The sequence below is a fragment of the Dendropsophus ebraccatus genome, chromosome 14 (assembly GCF_027789765.1).
Source record: "Dendropsophus ebraccatus isolate aDenEbr1 chromosome 14, aDenEbr1.pat, whole genome shotgun sequence".
NCBI lineage: Eukaryota > Metazoa > Chordata > Amphibia > Anura > Hylidae > Dendropsophus > Dendropsophus ebraccatus.
Genome location: NC_091467.1, coordinates 60,361,780 through 60,379,722, shown reverse-complemented (window position 1 = coordinate 60,379,722; position 17,943 = coordinate 60,361,780). Strand labels below are relative to the sequence as shown.

General features: G+C 42.7%; 1 protein-coding gene across 1 annotated transcript in view; it reads right to left on the bottom strand.

The window, feature by feature from the left end:
- Nucleotides 1-1,995: 1,995 nt before the first annotated feature.
- LOC138772979 (protein-glutamine gamma-glutamyltransferase 5-like) overlaps nucleotides 1,996-17,943 on the bottom strand; it is a 35,896-nt gene continuing 19,948 nt past the window's right edge. The window contains exons 5-13 of the mRNA XM_069953825.1: nucleotides 15,936-16,064; nucleotides 15,670-15,847; nucleotides 14,573-14,711; nucleotides 14,144-14,247; nucleotides 12,469-12,708; nucleotides 11,874-12,164; nucleotides 10,108-10,268; nucleotides 5,741-5,877; nucleotides 1,996-3,880 (exon numbers count right to left, since the gene is read on the bottom strand). Coding sequence (XP_069809926.1) covers nucleotides 3,730-3,880; nucleotides 5,741-5,877; nucleotides 10,108-10,268; nucleotides 11,874-12,164; nucleotides 12,469-12,708; nucleotides 14,144-14,247; nucleotides 14,573-14,711; nucleotides 15,670-15,847; nucleotides 15,936-16,064 — 1,530 coding nt within the window. The 3' untranslated portion in view covers nucleotides 1,996-3,729. The remainder of the gene's footprint in view (nucleotides 3,881-5,740; nucleotides 5,878-10,107; nucleotides 10,269-11,873; nucleotides 12,165-12,468; nucleotides 12,709-14,143; nucleotides 14,248-14,572; nucleotides 14,712-15,669; nucleotides 15,848-15,935; nucleotides 16,065-17,943) is intronic.

The following is a 17,943-nucleotide window of genomic DNA, read 5'->3' as shown; positions in this document are numbered from 1 at the left end:
GAATATGAGTCCTGTAGTCTGTAATATCAGTTCAAAAGTCTGGAATATCAGTCCTGTAGTCTGTATTATCAGTCCGATAGTCTGGAATATGTGTCCTATAGTCTGGCATATCAGTCGGATCGTCTGGAATATGAGTCCTGTAGTCTATAATATCAGTCCAGTAGTCTGAAAATATCAGTCCTATAGTCTCTAATATAAGTCCGATAGTCTGTATTATCAGGCCAAATGTCTGTAATATCAGTCCTGTAGTCTGAAATATGAGTCCTGTAGTCTGTAATATCAGTCCGATAGTCTGGAATATGAGTCCTGTAGCCTGTAATATCAGTCCGATAGTCTGGAATATGAGTCCTGTAGCCTGTAATATCAGTCCGATAGTCTGGAATATGAGTCCTGTAGTCTGTAATATGAGTTTGATAGTCTGGAATATGAGTCCTGTAGTCTGTAATATGAGTCCTGTAGTCTATAATATGAGTTTGATAGTCTGGAATATTAATCCTGTAGTCTGTAATATCAATCCGATAGTCTGTAATATGAGTCCTGTAGTCTGTAATATCAGTCCGATAGTCTGGAATATCAATCCTTTAGTCTGGAATATCAGTCCGATAGTCTGGAATATCAGTCCTGTAGTCTTTAATATCAGTCCAATGGTGTAATATCAGTCCGATAGTCTGGAATATCATTCCTGTAGCCTGGAATATCAATCCAATAGTCTGGAATATGTGTCCTATAGTCTGGCATATCAGTCTGGTAGTGTGGAATATGAGTCCTGTAGTCTGGAGTATCAATCATGTAATATTTAATATCAGTCCGATAGTCTGGCATATGATAGTCTGTTAGATGAATCAATCTTTGGTACAGAGAAGTTGGTGGCCAAATTTATCCTGAGTGGGTACAGAGACCATTTTTGACAGTCTGCATTGCAGAAAAAATTTTTTTTTAAATAATCTCTTCATCTGTTAGATGTATCAATGTTTCGTACAGAGGTGTTCCCAAATATTTTTCTCCCATAGACTACACTGGGATTTGATATTCGTTCGAATATCGGGAGCTATTCGAATGAAATTTCGAATTATCGAATATTTCACTCATTCGCTCATCTGTAGCAGTATTTTATCCCCCCCCCCCTTTTTTTTCCCTTCATTCTTAAAGCCACATTTCAGGCTATAAGTTGTTCCATGTTTCCAGTTTACTCTTCTGGATGATAATTACAGTTTCTCCTACTACATATAGGTGTCAAAATTAACACGAACATCACCCACTGACTTTAATGGGGTTCGAGTTTGAGTTCAAGTCGAACTTCGAACCAAATTTCACTACTGTTCGAGGAGCGACATTCACACACCCGTAGTGCAGCCCGTGACCATGGACCACACTACGAATGTGCATCTGCAGTGCTCTGTGCTTCGCGGAGCACTGCATTCCCACTTCATTACCAGTGCGATCCGCGCCGGAAAATGCGGTCCGCATTACAGCATGTCTTTTGCAGCACGGATCGTGGCCCCGTACACACGTGCGGATGTGTGAACGGGGCCATTGAATACCATTGGTCCTATGTTCTGTCTGCAGTTGCAGGCACGCAACGCCACGTCACAACGTATGTGTGAATGTAGCCTTACCCTGTTTCTCCAAAATAAGCCCAGAACCACAATGTTTGCAATACAAACCAGAAGAACTATGAATGCAGCTCTGGGCTTTACCATGATTTAACACAGGGCTAATGCAAGACAACTAAGGGCTGTATTACAATGTATTGTGTACTAGGTCCAGCAAAAAAGGTTTGTTTTTCGGCTGTTCACATCTTTTAGGGTGCATTCACACGTACAGGATCTGCAGCAGAACTGCAGAAGTTTCATTTTTTTTTAAACCTCTACCTGGAGTTCCCCTTTAACAAACTTGTCCCTGTCTCCTGATATGCTGCTCTTTCTCTCCCATTGTTCTCAGCTAGTTGTTTACGTTACCAACCACCACTCCGCTCTAATAGCAGGGGTTTGGCTGGTGTATATAGCTATAGTATACATATTTACATATATTATACAGTATATATACACACTATATACACTATATTACAGATCTAAATTATAGCTATATATGCACCAGCCAGACCCCTGCTTTTAGAGAGGAGTGGTGGTCGGTAACCTAGACAACGAGCTGTCAACAATGGGAGGAAAAGAGAAGCATATCAGGAGATGGAAGCAAGATTGGTAAATTAATGTATTTGCAAAAATATTTAAATTGACAAGTACTAAAAGTTTAAGTTTAGCTGGGAATACCGCTTTAAAAGATGTGAACAGCCCTTTAAGCAACATGAAAAATCAAAGTAATACAGTCAAAAGTCCAGGGATCCAACACACATCTCTGCCCACATGCTACTTGAGGCATGTAAAAGGGGACGTACTGCCGACAATGATAAGAGTAATGGGCCACATAAATGACCCAGAGATTGTTTGTGCAGCCCTGACTGCACGATGGGAACACCATATAATAGAGCCGACCAGTATCTACTTGATCACTGAAAGTGAGGTAAGTTATCCTAGGTTTCAAGCAAAAGTACCATCAGGTACATTCACCTTAAGTATTGCACATATATAGAACGGCACCGAGGCGGAGAAGCCAGTCCCACTGTCTTTTTATTATAACAGTGGCTGTTTCCGTACATGGCACCGGTCTGTTACCAAGCGACGGCCTGGGCTGAACCACTGAAGACAGCGGCCCGCCCCCAGTGGGAGGAAACGCCTGCCCCTCTATGAGGTGGCTCCGTTGATTCTAATAGGGCCGTGTCACAGAGGGGAGGGGGTTTCCTCCCACTGGGGACGAGCTAGCTGTCTCCAATAATTCAGCCCGGGCCAGTGCTTGGTAACAGACCGGCGCTGTGTGCAGGAACTGGGCTGTGGTTTAAAAAGGGACCACGGCACCAGCTTCCCCGCGCCGGCGCCGTTCTATACATGTGCAACACTTAAAGCGAATGTACCTAATGGTACAATCACTTTGAAGGAGTTATCCAGGATTACAAAAAGCACAGCTACTTTCTTGCAAAACCAGCACCACCCATGTCCTTAGGTTGTTTGTGGTATTACAATTCAGCTCCATTCACTTCAATGGGACAGAGGTGTAAAACCCCACACCCAACCACATGAGTGGTGCGGACGTGATTTATGGAAGAAAGCCTCCATGTTTTTTAGGCCTTTTAACATCACTCCTCGATTCTTAACCTTCTCCTGATCCCTGATGCATTAGGATATCCAATGACAATACAGTCCTGTATCCAGTTAAAATAAGATAACTTTGGCTACATCTGTACACAGCCATAGAAGCCCCAACTAATATGGTCTTATTTATGGAACCTTGTTCGGACAATCAGGAACCAATCGTTAGTAACCAGTAAAAAACCTTCACGATCCCGTGGAACGTACCACCTGAACAGGAGAGTCTTACAACCCGTTCCTAATGCGCAAATGGAGTGTCCGAATGAAGAACAGGTGGAGTCCTTAGAAATGTGACTATCCTGGAGCGTAGTATGGGCACTCGGCTTAGTTCCTGTGGATCTTCCGTGCAGCCTTATGTAATCAAAAAGGTAAAAAGTGCTAATTCTGCTTCATTGATTCCCATGGCGAAATAAGATTAATTCCAGTTTATACAATTCCAATTGTCTAGATAGATGTAAGGAGGAGAAATACATATATGGAATAGAATATATAGTGCTCCATAGGTGAGATTTGCTGGGACTTGTGGTCACATCCATGGGACATCGATAATCGTACTACCCTTGATGTATTTCAGCTGGTTGCAGCAAAAGTTGGCCTCCAGCTGCAGTTTCCCCACCTTAAAGGGGACGCAGAATATCCTCACAATGCCGACTCGACGGGGGAATACTTGATCCATTCTAAATGGGGGAAAAATAATGATAAAGTACAGGTCACTCAGTATGGCCCCGTTCACACTGAGCAAAAATGGTGGAATTCTGCGGCTGAACTCTCCGCCGTGGAATCCCGCTGTGCTCAGTGTCCTGCAGTGAGTAAATGAGAGGGCGCCTCCGCTCCCGACGCTCTCCGTTCAAAGAAGTGACATGTCATGAGCGGAGAGAGAAGGAAGCGGACACGCGCGCTCCCTCTCATTCACTCACTGCAGGACACTGAGCACGGTGGGGTTCCGCCACAGAATTCCACTGTTTTTGCTCAGTGTGAACGGGGCCTATAGGAGAAATATTCACATGTAATCATTCGTCACTTCTATAACCCATTTTCATCCTGCATTAAAAGCTACTGATCTATTCTTGGAATCAGACGGTTACATAGTTAATAAGGTTAAAAGAAGACAAGAGTACATCAAGTTTAACCTACAGCAACCGTACTGTGTGTATCCAGAGGAAGGCAAAAACCTCTATGAGGCAGATGACAATTGCCCCATCACAGGGAGAAAATTCTTTCCCGACTCCAATGGCGATCAGAATAATCCCTGGATCAGCGTCCTATCACATGTAATCTAGTGGCCATAACTTGTAATATTATATTATGCAAGAAAAGCATCCAGGCCTCCCTTGAACATATTTAATGAATTGGCCATGACAACATCATGTGGCAGAGAGTTCCATAGTCTCCCTGCTCTTACAGTAAAGAACCTGCATCTGTGCTGGTGGTGAAACCTTCTTTCCTCTAGACGTAGAGGATGCCCCTTTGTCATGGTTACAGACCTAGGTGATCACTACAAAGATCTCTGTACCGTTAATTCATATATTTGTACATTGTGATCAGATCGCCCCTAAGACGTCTTTTTTCTAAACTAAACAGCCCCAAGCTTGATAACCTGTCCTGGTCCTGTAACCCTCCCATTCCTTTAAAGGGGAACTATCAGCAGGTTAGATAAATCTAACCAGCTGATAGCCCCCTATAGCGCCCGGGACGCTGAGGAGGAAGGTGTGTGTCTTACCTTCCTCGTCGGTGCCGTAATCTTTGGCCGGGATTGCTGTTAGGAGCACTGTCCCAACCCTGCAGTGTCATCCAACCTGCCCACTCCATCGATTATCTCTTCACCAGCACTATGTGATTGGCCAGACAAGTAAGAGAGGAACTATCTGTATGTACTACTGGCACACAGTCCAGCTCTGGTCTCACTCTCTGAAATAGAGGGAATGAGAAAAGCCGTGCACTACGGAGGGACTGCCAGGAGCTTAATAACAGCAGTAAGAGCACTAAAGTCACAGTGTTACCAGCCAGAAGGCCTAATATAACAAAAACATGCATTTTTTTTTTATCTTTTACACAACATTTATGGCCTAATTTCCACCCTTAGGCCATGTTAACATGTTGTATGAGACCGGCCGTTAAGTGACCCAGCCGGGTCACGGAACAGCCGGTCTCAGAAAAGATCTTTAGCGTCGCTGAGTTCTGATGCGGGCGCATTCGTGCGCACCCGCATCAGAACTCCCCACTGCACACAATGGAGCGTGCGGCCGGAGCTGCTCGCTCCACTGTGTGCACTGACAGGGTATTCTGCAGTCGCAGGAGCTGACATAAAAATCCCCTGACAACTAGAGCAGCTTTATCTGGTGGTCATCATGACGGTAGTTTATATAAGAACTTGCCATTCCTATGGCCCAGATCTAATGTTATAAGATATGAAATCTAAGTCTGTATCTGCTGCTCATACTAATTCCTATCTACTACTGACATTGTTGGAGACCATGTTAGACCAAGTAAGTTTTTTCAAAACTATAGAAATATTTCATAGAGGAGATGATACTTACTGGACTGTGATGGGGCCATTAGGGAAGAGACCTGTGCCTTCCGCAGTCATCACACAGTTATTTAGGATCTCATTGAGAGGGTTAGAGAAGGACAGGATGACATTAAGGGGTTGGTTAAGTTGAGGCATTCCATAAACCTAAAAGGAGAGAAAAAAAAAAAAGGTTTATTACTGTAGTATTGCAGTGTACTTAGTAAAAGCAATTGAAAGATTCCTTTTACAAGTTCCCTATTAAAAAAAAAAATCTGATATCATATTGCCACGTGTATTAAAATAAAGAAAAATGTAGCCCCAAATGGTACTGATAAAAACTATAAATCGCAGCACTAAAAAGGTAAAGGGGTCACAATATCATAAGACACAGTATTAATATTATAGGATTACATGATGATAAAATTGAAGAAAACTTGCCAGTTTTACTGCACAGTGAACAGTGTAAAAACTAAGCCCCAAAATGTTTTTATTTAATTCTTTTAGCACCATTTTTTTTTAATTTTGTTTTTCATTGCTGTTTATAGTATAAAGAAGGGAGTCCTTATAAAGTACAATTGGTCCTGCAAAAGACAAAGGGGGAGATTTATTAAACTGGTGTATTTTAGAATTGGCTCAGTTGCCCCTAGCAACCAGATTCCACCTTTCTTTCCTCACAGATTCTTTAAGAAATTAAAGGTGGAATCTGATTGGTTGCTAGGGGCAACTGAGCCAATTCTACTTTACACCATGGGGGAGATTTATCAAACATGGTGTAAAGTGAAACTGGCTCAGTTGCCCCTAGCAACCAATCAGATTCCACCTTTCATTTTCCAAAGAGTCTGTGAGGAATGAAAGGGGGGATCTGATTGGTTGCTAGGGGCAACTGAGCCAGTTTCACTTTACACCATTTTTGATAAATCTCCCTCCATGTTTGACAAATCTCCCCTATAATGTCCTCATATAGGTATGTAGAAAAACAAAAAAGGGAGGAGGAAAAAACAAAAAAAACCATAAAAGTCAAAAATTGGCCGCATCCTCGGGTGATAAAAGCAACAGTGTGGATGTATATATACAACAGACTATAGAGTTCTATGTATTGTAGCTTATATCGATGGCCTAGTAACTTTATTTAAAGTGTAAATGATCTGGGTGGCAATAAAATTGAGCGAGATCCTTAGATATATAACATTATGAGATCCTATCTGGTGTCTAGACACGTTTTTGATGATAGCAAACAGGTTCTTCACCAGTTGCATCAGTCACAGGAAGGAGATATGCAGCAGGGTATCATGGGAAGTTTCGGCAAATTCACTATAGATTCATTTATTTTTAGGGTCCTCCAATAATAACACATAACTGCCTGAGTGGCGACATTTTGATTTTGTTGGTCATTTTATATGTGTGCTTTTGCTGTATTGTCTATAGGAGTCAGGAACAGTGCTCAGCTATATCAGGCAGATCCCATTGACAATGAATGGAGCAATAGTCCACTCTTGGGTCCGTTATGTTATTCCAATGGGAGACTTTACATCCTGTTCTTGATATCATACACTTACCCCTCTATCTTGTAGAGATGTCTAAATGGACAGGAAAAAAGTTTGCATTTGTTGTATGTTACAAGATGCCCCATCCCCTTATCCACTAAAAGTCCTCCTGGAGGTCAGTGACCATGGAAATGCAGCAGACCAAGCATATTATCACCTCTTTAAAGCAAATGTACCACTAGGTACGTCTCTTGGTGTTTTTTTACATGAACAGATATGGGGTGCCGTTTGTTCACAGTGTACTGTATTTTGTCCCACAAAAAACTGTTTGTGTCATTCTGTCTCACAAAATCTTATTCTGTGCCACAAAATGTCATTCTGTCCGACAAAATTTCATTCTGTCCGACAAAATGTCATTCTGTGTGACAAAATAATAATTCTGTCCGACAAAATGTCATTCTGTCCGACAAAATGTCATTCTGTCCGACAGAATAATAATTCTGTCCGACAAAATAATAATTCTGTCTGACAAAATAATAATTCTGTCCGACAAAATAATAATTCTGTGCGACAAAATGTCATTCTGTCCGACAAAATGTCATTCTGTCCGACAAAATAATAATTCTGTGCGACAAAATGTCATTCTGTCCGACAAAATAATAATTCTGTGCGACAAAATGTCATTCTGTGCCACAAAATAATAATTCTGTGCAACAAAATGTCATTCTGTGCCACAAAATAATAATTCTGTGCGACAAAATGTCATTCTGTGCCACAAAATAATAATTCTGTCCGACAAACTGTCATTCTGTGCCACAAAATAATAATTCTATCCGACAAAATGTCATTCTGTGCCACTAAATAATAATTCTGTCCGACAAAATGTAATTCTGTCAGACAAAATAATAATTCTGTCCGACAAAATAATAATTCTGTGCGACAAAATGTCATTCTGTGCCACAAAATAATAATTCTGTCCGACAAAATAATAATTCTGTCCGACAAAATAATAATTCTGTCCGACAAAATGTCATTCTGTCCGACAAAATAATAATTCTGTGTGACAAAATGTCATTCTGTGCCACAAAATAATAATTCTGTCCGACAAAATGTCATTCTGTCCGACAAAATGTCATTCTGTCCGACAAAATAATAATTCTGTGCGACAAAATGTCATTCTGTGCCACAAAATAATAATTCTGTGCAACAAAATGAATTTTGTGAATTCTGTGTGACAAAATAAATCCTCTCCGACAAAATAAATCCTCTCCGACAAAATAAATTCTGTGTGACAAAATACATTTTGTATGACCATGTTGTGTGCCCACAAAATGAATTGTGTGATCAGTAAATTCATTTTGTCACACAGAGTACATTTTGTGGTACAAAATACACTGTGAACAAACGGCACCCTATAAACAGACCGACACCGGTGCGGAAATGCCGGTGCCAAAACCCCCTCTCCGCATGAGCTGCGTTAAGGGAGAGGGTTTTGTCACACTGCCCCCAGTGCTTCATGCCCGTCCGGTGCTTGATAATAGACCGGTTGTGTGTGGGAACCAGGTGGGCATTCAAAAAAAGTACCATGGCACCGGCATCCCAGCACCATTCTGTTCATGTAAAAAACACCAAGAGATATACCTAGTATCTGGAGCCTATACCTATTGTCAGGACATGGGAGGTAGGGACAAGACATGACAGTGAGCCCTACAACTGAGCCCACCCACTGTCCCTACCTACTTGCCTCAAATGGCCCTAAGTAGCCGCGGACAACCTAGTCAAAGGTCAGGCAGGAGGTCAGATAACAGGTAAATCAAGTAGAAGGATTAGGTACAGGGATTGCAGGAATAGACAGGGGGAGCTGGGATCGGGGTATGAGCCTTAAAGGGGTAGTGCGGCGCTTAGCAATTATTCACAGAATAACACACATTACAAAGTTATACAACTTTGTAATGTATGTTATGTCTGTGAATCGCCCCCTTCCCGTGTCCCCCCACCCCTGCACGTGTACCTGGACGACCCCCGTCTTCTGTCGATGCAATCTTCGGGAGGCCGGCCGACTCGCTGCAGCTGTCCCGCATGCCGGCCCCCCTCTGCAGCGTCATCAGCTGCTCAGCCGCGATTGGCTGAGCATAACTGTGCTCAGCCAATCGCGGCCGAGCAGCTGATGGCGCGTGTCGCGTCATCAGCTGCTCAGCCACGATTGGCTGAGAATAACTGTGCTCAGCGAATCGCGGCTGAGCACAGTTATGACGCGGCAGAGGGGGGCCGGCAGGAGCGGGTCAGCCGGCCTCCCGAAGATGACGTCTTTGAAGAAGATAGTGGACGGGGTAGGTTGACACGGATCAGGTATGTATAGCGCACCACACTTCTGGGTACACGTGCAGGGGTGGTGGGACACGGGAAGGGGGCGATTCACAGACATAACATACATTACAAAGTTGTATAACTTTGTAATGTGTGTTATTCTGTGAATAATTGCTGAGCGCCGCACTACCCCTTTAATAGCCAGCGCTGTGAGACTGGCTCAGCTTTCTTTTATGAGGATCAAGAGCCCGGTCCGGATTCCCATTAGACCAGTGCTCTGATCCTCAGGGTTCCAGACAGGCAGAGAAAAACATTCTTCAGGCTATTTCCAGTTTTTGACCAATTCAAATGGTGAAATGATGGTTCATGGCACCAAACACTCCCCAAAAAACAGGACAGTAACATCTAGGGGTTTGGTTGACTTAGCCCAGAATGCATTTGTTTTTAACTTTTTTTCTCCACTGCCAATAAGCAATTACATGTTTTCCGAATGTGACACGTTTGGAGTCTACGCCCATAGTCCCATACTTTTATGCCCATTGTAACCTATTTGCACAATTATGGGTGTATATTTTTCTATATACCTTCTTATGTAATTACTTACTTTTATATCCATCTCAGGAACTTCAAATATAATGTTTTTCGATGATAATCTTAGTTTCTTGGTCTTAAGATCTGTGGCCAGCGCAGTGACTCTGATGTTATTACCCGGATGTATAAATCTCTGATAATGGACAGGATGAAGCTGGAAGTTTGTCTCCATATCTATAAAAATAAAATAAAAAAAACAACAACAAAGTTATACAGTTAAATGAATAACTTTAAAAAAAAAACAAAAAAAAAAACCTGTGTGCACAGGTGTAGCTAAAGAGGGTGCAGAGGGAAGCATATAGTTCTTTCTGCCAAATAAGACGACACCAGTATTATAAATGGCAAAAGGTAGTAGAGGATTTTCTATTGTAGTCCTGGAGCTTCGTATTTGTGTTACTACTGTGTTCTGCTTTATTATTTTACAAGTTTTAACAAAAATCAATACATGGTTGTATTGTAGACTGGTAATAGAAAAAGTTTATTCCCTACAGACTTTTTGGCTAGTAGGAGGCTTACAGTCGGAGAGCGCCCTCTGCTGCCTCAGTCTGTTGCTGCTCATGTTACATCCATATAACACTCGGAGTTCACACTGCTTCCTTCCACAGCTTTATCACAATTTTTTTTTTTATTAAAAAAAAAAACAATCCATAGGCTTTATTCCCAGAATGTAAAAATTAGGGCAAATAACGACCATTGTTGAAAAATAACGGCCATTAAAGGGGAACAATCAGCAGGTAAGACAAATCTAATCTGCTGATATGTCCCTATTGCACAGGAGATACCGAGGATGAAGATATTTCTCTTAACCTTCATCCTCAACACTGTTCCAGTGCAGTTTATTCATTTGTTCCACATTCTGGTAAGACCGTTAGGAGCACTGCCTACCCCCATAGTGCCACTACAGCCTGCCCCTGGCCAGCCAGCTCCATTGATTTGAATTAGAAAGAAGTGGGCTGGCTAGGGGTGGATCTTCATGCTGGGAGGGTCGGGCAGTGTTCCTAGTGGCTGCCCAAGTGCTCCAAACAGTCTTATTGGATATATCGCAAACTACTAACTACATCGGAACGGCGCTGAGGATGAAGGTAAAAGACATACTTTCCTCCTCGGCATCTCCTGTGTCATAGGGGGCTATCAGCAGGTTAGATTAGTCTAATCTGCTGATAGTCCCCCTTTAATGATCACGATCATTAATAATGGCCATTGTTTTGCAACAACAGCCATTATTTTCCCATTGTGGGAACATAGGCATAAACTGATGAGCCGCAGGTCAAGTGCCGTACCCGTGGCTCTATTCATAGAACAGAAGCTGGGGACCCGATACTGAGATCGTGGGTGGGTCTATGGAAGTCTGATCCCCTACGACCTCCTATTTTTCCCCTATCTTGTAAATAGGGGAAAGTTGATTTTCTTGGAATACCCCTTAAACCTTAACACAGTCCCCAAGGACATCCATGGATGGACTGGTCTAGATGTAAGCCAGGGATGGGGACCTTTAGCCAGAGCTAAAGCTTCGGCTGCCCAGGCATGATGGGAATTGTAGTTTTCCAACAGCTGGAGGACCAAAGGTCCCCATCCCTGGCTTACATCTAGACCAGTCCATCCATGGATGTCCTTGGGGACTGTGTTAAGGTTTAAGGGGTATTCCAAGAAAATCAACTTTCCCCTATTTACAAGATAGGGGAAAAATAGGAGGTCATGGGGGATCCGACTTCCCTGAGGTAAGCTATGAGAGTGTACATTCACAGTTATAGGAATATGTATACATAGTATTACCCTTACCTTTGCCTGCACTGACATCCACCTCATAACTTTCAGTCCAGAATTGCTCCAGAGCCTTCCCATTATACATCATCTCTTGGGCACTGAAGATTATGTGAAACTTTCTTGGTTCATAACTTCTATTGTGAACACGATATGAAAGAATAACCGGGTGTCCGATCAGAGGGGACTGCACCAACTTTAAGGACGTACTAAAGTCATAAGCCACAATACAGTTTCTATCCAGGAACGGCTTCTTAGTTTTCAATTTAGATAAAGCTTTTTCAAACACGGCCCTCTCCTGAGCAGTCCCTACAAAAGAGAGTGTCCAAGAGTCACCAACTGTACAAAAAACACTGCAGAGACATCATCACATGGACGTCAGTGAACTAGCCAGACCTTCCTCCGGGAAGGAACAACCAAGCCAAGTAATGTCTCCAATCAAGTAAACCACCCAAGCCAGGTATCCATCCACAGACAGCTGTTTCGTGTATTTGCCCCTCATCAGTGTGGAGTAGGATTCTGGTTAGTGGGAGCAAAGCCTAGTAAGAGTCACCAACGTCCATCGAGAACTAATAGAAATGCTATATTGTCTATGAATATTAGTTAGCATTACCTTCTTCATACTTGTACTGGTCTGTAATATCTTCTCTGGTGCTGAGGCCGACGCTCTTCGTACTTATGTATTTCCCAATGATAAGGGTGTTGACCTCCCCTTTCTCTACTCCACCATCTCGTAGAACCCAGTGAATGACGTCGCCGTTCACCTCCGTGTACACAAATGCAACGTCATAATCTACATCTATATCTCCTTCTTTGATTGCCTTTACAGGGGCCGGGCCGCAGCAAAATGTCCCTGGAAGAAAACAAAACTGAATAAACCATGTGACATTTATATAAAAATGCAAAAAAAATCTGGTCTGTTATGTCTTTTTTTGTACATCAGTGTCCAAAACTGTATATATCATTCCCTGTTTACAATGGTGGCCCCTCATCCATCCATGCACAATCACTTGAGGCACGACTAAAATACACAAATACACATTACTGACACACACACACTTACTGACACACACACACACACACACACACTGACTGACACACACTGACAAACATTACTGACTGACACACATTACTGACTGCAAAGAAACCAAAAAAGAAAAGACAGAGCGCCTCATCGGGTAATAAATCTTTGAGAAGGGTCACAACAACCCTCAGTAAAAAGGACCTACTCACCTAGCAAGGTTGTGTATGAGCTACAACAACCTTAAAAGCGCACAGTAATTTAGTATAGGCGGCCGCAGCGGGTTCCACAAAACCGTCCACCACTCAGGGGTCTGGAGGCAATAGCAGAAAGAGGCTGAAAAAACGGATGTTCCGCGCAGGCTACCATTCACACTCAATTTATTGGTCCATAAAGATTACGCGTTTCAAAGCTATAACAGCTTCTTCCTCAGATCACAGTCCTGTGATCTGAGGAAGAAGCTGTTATAGCTTTGGAACGCGTAATCTTTATAAACCAATAAATTGAGTGTGAATGGTAGCCTGTGCGGAACATCTGTTTTTTTCTGCCTCTTTCTGACATTACTGACTGACACACATTACTGACTAACACAGACACACATTTACAGACTGACAAACATTACTGACTGACACACACATTTACTGACTGACAAACATTACTGACTGACACATTACTGACAAACACTAATGACTGTCACACACTGACTGACACACATTACTGACAAAAATTACTGACTGACACACATTACTGACTGAGACACACACACACACACACACACAGCACAGTTCCACCTTCTCCCTCTTCCTCTCTGCCTCACAGACCTCCACTCATTAGCATTGAGGACTTGTGGGTCATGTGATCAGGTCCTTCATCACTCTCTGCAGGACACTCACAGATCCTGCTCCGTTTTTGTGTCATCTGATGTTCAGTGCTCACCTGCACTACAGAGAAGGGGCTGAACATTAGAACACCGGACCCCTCTCCCTCTCTGGACCCCTCTGCCTCTCTGGGGCCCGGGCACTTTCCCAGGTAAGCCCTGTTCTGCCACCGGCCCTATTGTCATGTGTGTCTATGCCGATATTGATGCATCTAATTTTTTTAGATTAGTTTTTTTCTAGTGTTTTTCTATTTGGATTTTCCCCTTCCCATGTGTACAACTTTACAGTTATCAGTGTTAAACCTCAGCTGTCACTTCTCATCCCAGGCCTTTAACCAGTCCAGATCCATGTACAGTATCTCTTAGTATACACGTACAGTATACACATACCTCCACTGATCTCTTGAGGGGTGGGATCCAGAACCTGCCAGCCATCATAACCTGGACGGATGTCTTTTCTTGCCATCCAACATTCAACCCAGACGTGAAAGTTCCTAAACAGTTGTAAGACATATGTCAGAGTATTCTCCTTGTAGGAACGGGTACCATATATGAAAGAACTTTGACCTGTGTCAGTAGGGCCCCCCAAAATGTATAGAACACACAAACATTTGGGCTCGTGACCATTAGGATTCTATCTCAGCATAGCGCTCACTTCTTTCGACTCATTCTAGTGAATACCCAAACCCCAGCCAATCCAAACTTTTTACATCTTTATGGTGTGTGAATTTTTTTTTGGAAGTAGTAATGTCAATTTTAGAAGGCCCCTTTAAATATTGACTGTGTTGTACATTAACCAGAGAGTGTCTGGTTTCTCACCAGACACTGTCTCCTTCTGGTGGCTCCAGCTTCTTCCCAGTTTCATCATAAAACTCATCCACAGTCAGGCTAAGGTTTGTATCATGTGCAGAATCAAAGTTTGTCACTACACGACAAGGAACTCCCAGAAATCTCATCACTGTAAAATAAGAACAAAGAGTTTAGAGCAGGAGGCTAGATAAATGGTCAAACTTAAATGGGCAGATAAATGCTAACAGGGCCGGCCTGCCCATCTGGCAATTCTGGCAACTGCTAGATGGGTCAGTGTCCCCAGTGGGCTTCTCTCAGGCCTGGACTGACCATTGGCTACACTGGGCAGATTCCCTGTGGGCTGCCTACACTTGTTGCTTTATAATACTAAAATACCACATTGCACACAAAGTCCTGAGCTGGGAAAAGTAGAGCATGCAAGTGCCTCTACAGAGCTGGCTCCGAAACTCAACTTTCAACTAGAGATCCCTTATCTATCTTTGATGGGACCACTCGATCATCTCAAGTGTACTTCGACCTTTAGACTGTCTCCTAAACAGCTGGATTTCAACAGGACTCAGCAAGACATCATGATAAGAGTGGATGAAGGGGGATGAAGGGGCATCTTCAGGTAACATGGTCTGCAAGGCTGCAAAACATAATCCCTACATCAATCCATCCGGTTCCCATTATCCTGCAGCGTTGATCCAAAGGAAGACAAAAAATAATACCCCATAAGGCAGAAGATGTCACCTTAGGGGAATAAAAAAATCCTTTCTGACTCCATAATCGGAACAAATCCCTGGATCAATGACCCGCTTTTTAGAGTTCGCCATGACCACTTCCTAAGGCAAAGAGTTCCAAGCCTCACTGCTCTTACAGTAAAGAATCCTTTTCTTTAGAACTAGAGAGTGACCTTTATTATTAACCTAAACAACCCAGATTTTACCAGTGAGGTAGGTAGACAGGCATGGTACAGAATCCCTAGGAATGGGAGCCCCACCTGGTGGGCTAGAACTTCTTAGAGGACAAAGGATACTGTAAAAACTAGAAAACGCCATGTTGTACACTAGAAGTACCCCCTCTCTTTATAATGTACATCCACGTATACTTGTATTAGCATTTACCTGTACACATCACTCCAGCTAGTACCCAGCATTGTCCATAGCGAACTGGATTGCAGCCACTGTTGTGCCAAATTCTCAGAATGGAGACACTTCCGTTCCACGTGCTCGGGTTCACCCCACTAGTGAAGGATTCATCCCAGCAGGATTCTATCACTCCCCGATCATCATTAGAATTGATCTGCGAATTTCAGTGATCAAGAACAGAGAATTAAACGTCCCCGAGTAAGAAGCGACAATCGGTGGTGTGATGTATGGGCCTGGCTTACCATGGCGGAGACGATTCTACTGATGTACACGGGGTCTCCTCTCTTAGAACAATCTAACGTAGGATTCTTCAGATGATTTGGGCTCATGTCTAAAATTCTCAGGCAAATTTCACCTACTCCGTCTTCAAACTGAAAATAGTAAAAAAAAAAAAAAAAAAATGCCACAAAAATACAAATATAACAAGTGTCACATGCTCCATGTTCAGAATATTTTTTATTACTACTGGTTATGTTACTATTAACTGGTTAGACCCCCCCCCCCAATGACTCCAAGAATGGATTATTCTGAGTCCCATTCACAAAGGGAAATTGGGCCATTAAATCCCACTGATCAACGTGTTATGATTCTATCAATAGGTCATAAAACCTATTGTGGCGGGATATATATATATATATATATATATATTTACATATATAAATATATATACTTACCTACCCCCAGTTCCCTGCAGATCTCGTTGCTTTTATGCTGCACTTTGGGGTCACAGGTCTAAATTCCATCCAGGGAAGTCTGTAATAGGGAAGATACCTCTAACTAAGTGGCCGTTCAATGTATATGCAGCTTTATGTGGCCACCTGGTGGCTGACATGTGAGTTGCAGCCTGTTGCAGGAAATCTCATCGACATGATGGGAGAAAAATATCTGTAAAAGATACTTTAAACTGACCTGAGCTGCATGTTTTAATCCACAGTAGGTCAATATGAGTGTCGGAAACACTGCAGATTTATTTCAGATTCATCAAGCCGTCCTATAGTAAGAGGCTCTGTGTTGTCCATACCAACCAATCACAGCTCAGCTTTAATTTTACCAAAGCTAATTAAAATATGAAAGCTGAGTTGTGATTGGTTACTATTGGTAACAATGAATATTCCTACTATATGGGTATGTTCACATATACTTAATCTGCTGCGGATTGAGAGGGTGTTTTTATTTCAATAGAAAAAAAACTGATGTAATTTTTTTTTTCTTACTTACTAGTAGTAGAAGGCATCAGATAGATGCATTTATTGTTAAAGGGGTTATCAAAAACATGGCCACTTTCCCCCTTCTCTTGTCTCCAGATTGGGTGCAGTTTCAAACTCAGTTCCATTGAAGTAAATGGAGCTTAATTGAAAACCACACCTGAACTGGAGACAAGAGAGGGGGGAAAGTGGCCATGTTTTTGATAACCCCTTTAAGCTGGGGCTTAGTGTTTTCCCATAAAATGGAAAACCATAACCCTTGTATTATTTCCACCAGTACCCACCACCCCAGGGATACTGGAAGAGCCAGGTGCCATCAGTCCTGAAGTGTTAAGCAATGGCGCCCTAGGTATGGGCAGTAGCAGGCTAGTATTACCAGGGTGGGAGAGGTCTAAATAAATGGCCTTTTCCACATTGGTGTTACTAGGTTGCTGCTGGTTGTTTTATTTTTTTGACTGGTTATAGAAAAGTGGAGGGTGCTTGATGTTTTTTTTAAAAATTAATAAATAAATATTAAAAGGTATAATATGCTTGTCCTCAGGACTGGCCTTTAGGGTGTGCGACCTGTGCGGTTGGACAGGGCCCATCACTCCTGTCCATCTGGAGGGGTGGGAGGCTGTAGGAGCTTTATGTAACCTTAAGGGGGTCTGGGGGGGCGCCAAATAAACATTTTGCACAGGGCCAGCCCTGCTTGTCCTAATAGTGTCAGAAGTTTGGGACCTGTATGGCAGATGACAGATTCACTTCAACCCCTTCCCCAATCCCTCTGAAAATAAAAACAAGTAGGCACGGGGGTTCTGCTACTTAAAAAATAAAGTATACTTACCCATTCCTGTGCCTCTGTTGCACTGCTTCCGGACCTCGCTGATGGCCACCAGCTGTCATTTTCGGCTGGAACCTGGGTATGTCACATACCTGGCTCCTCCAGAAGAGCTGCGGCGCAAGGTGGCACCAGGATAGGTAAGTATTCTTTGTTTTTATGTTCCTGCACCCCCCTGTCTTGCTTCTTTTTTTTTCATTTCATGGGACTCATGGTATGAATGTT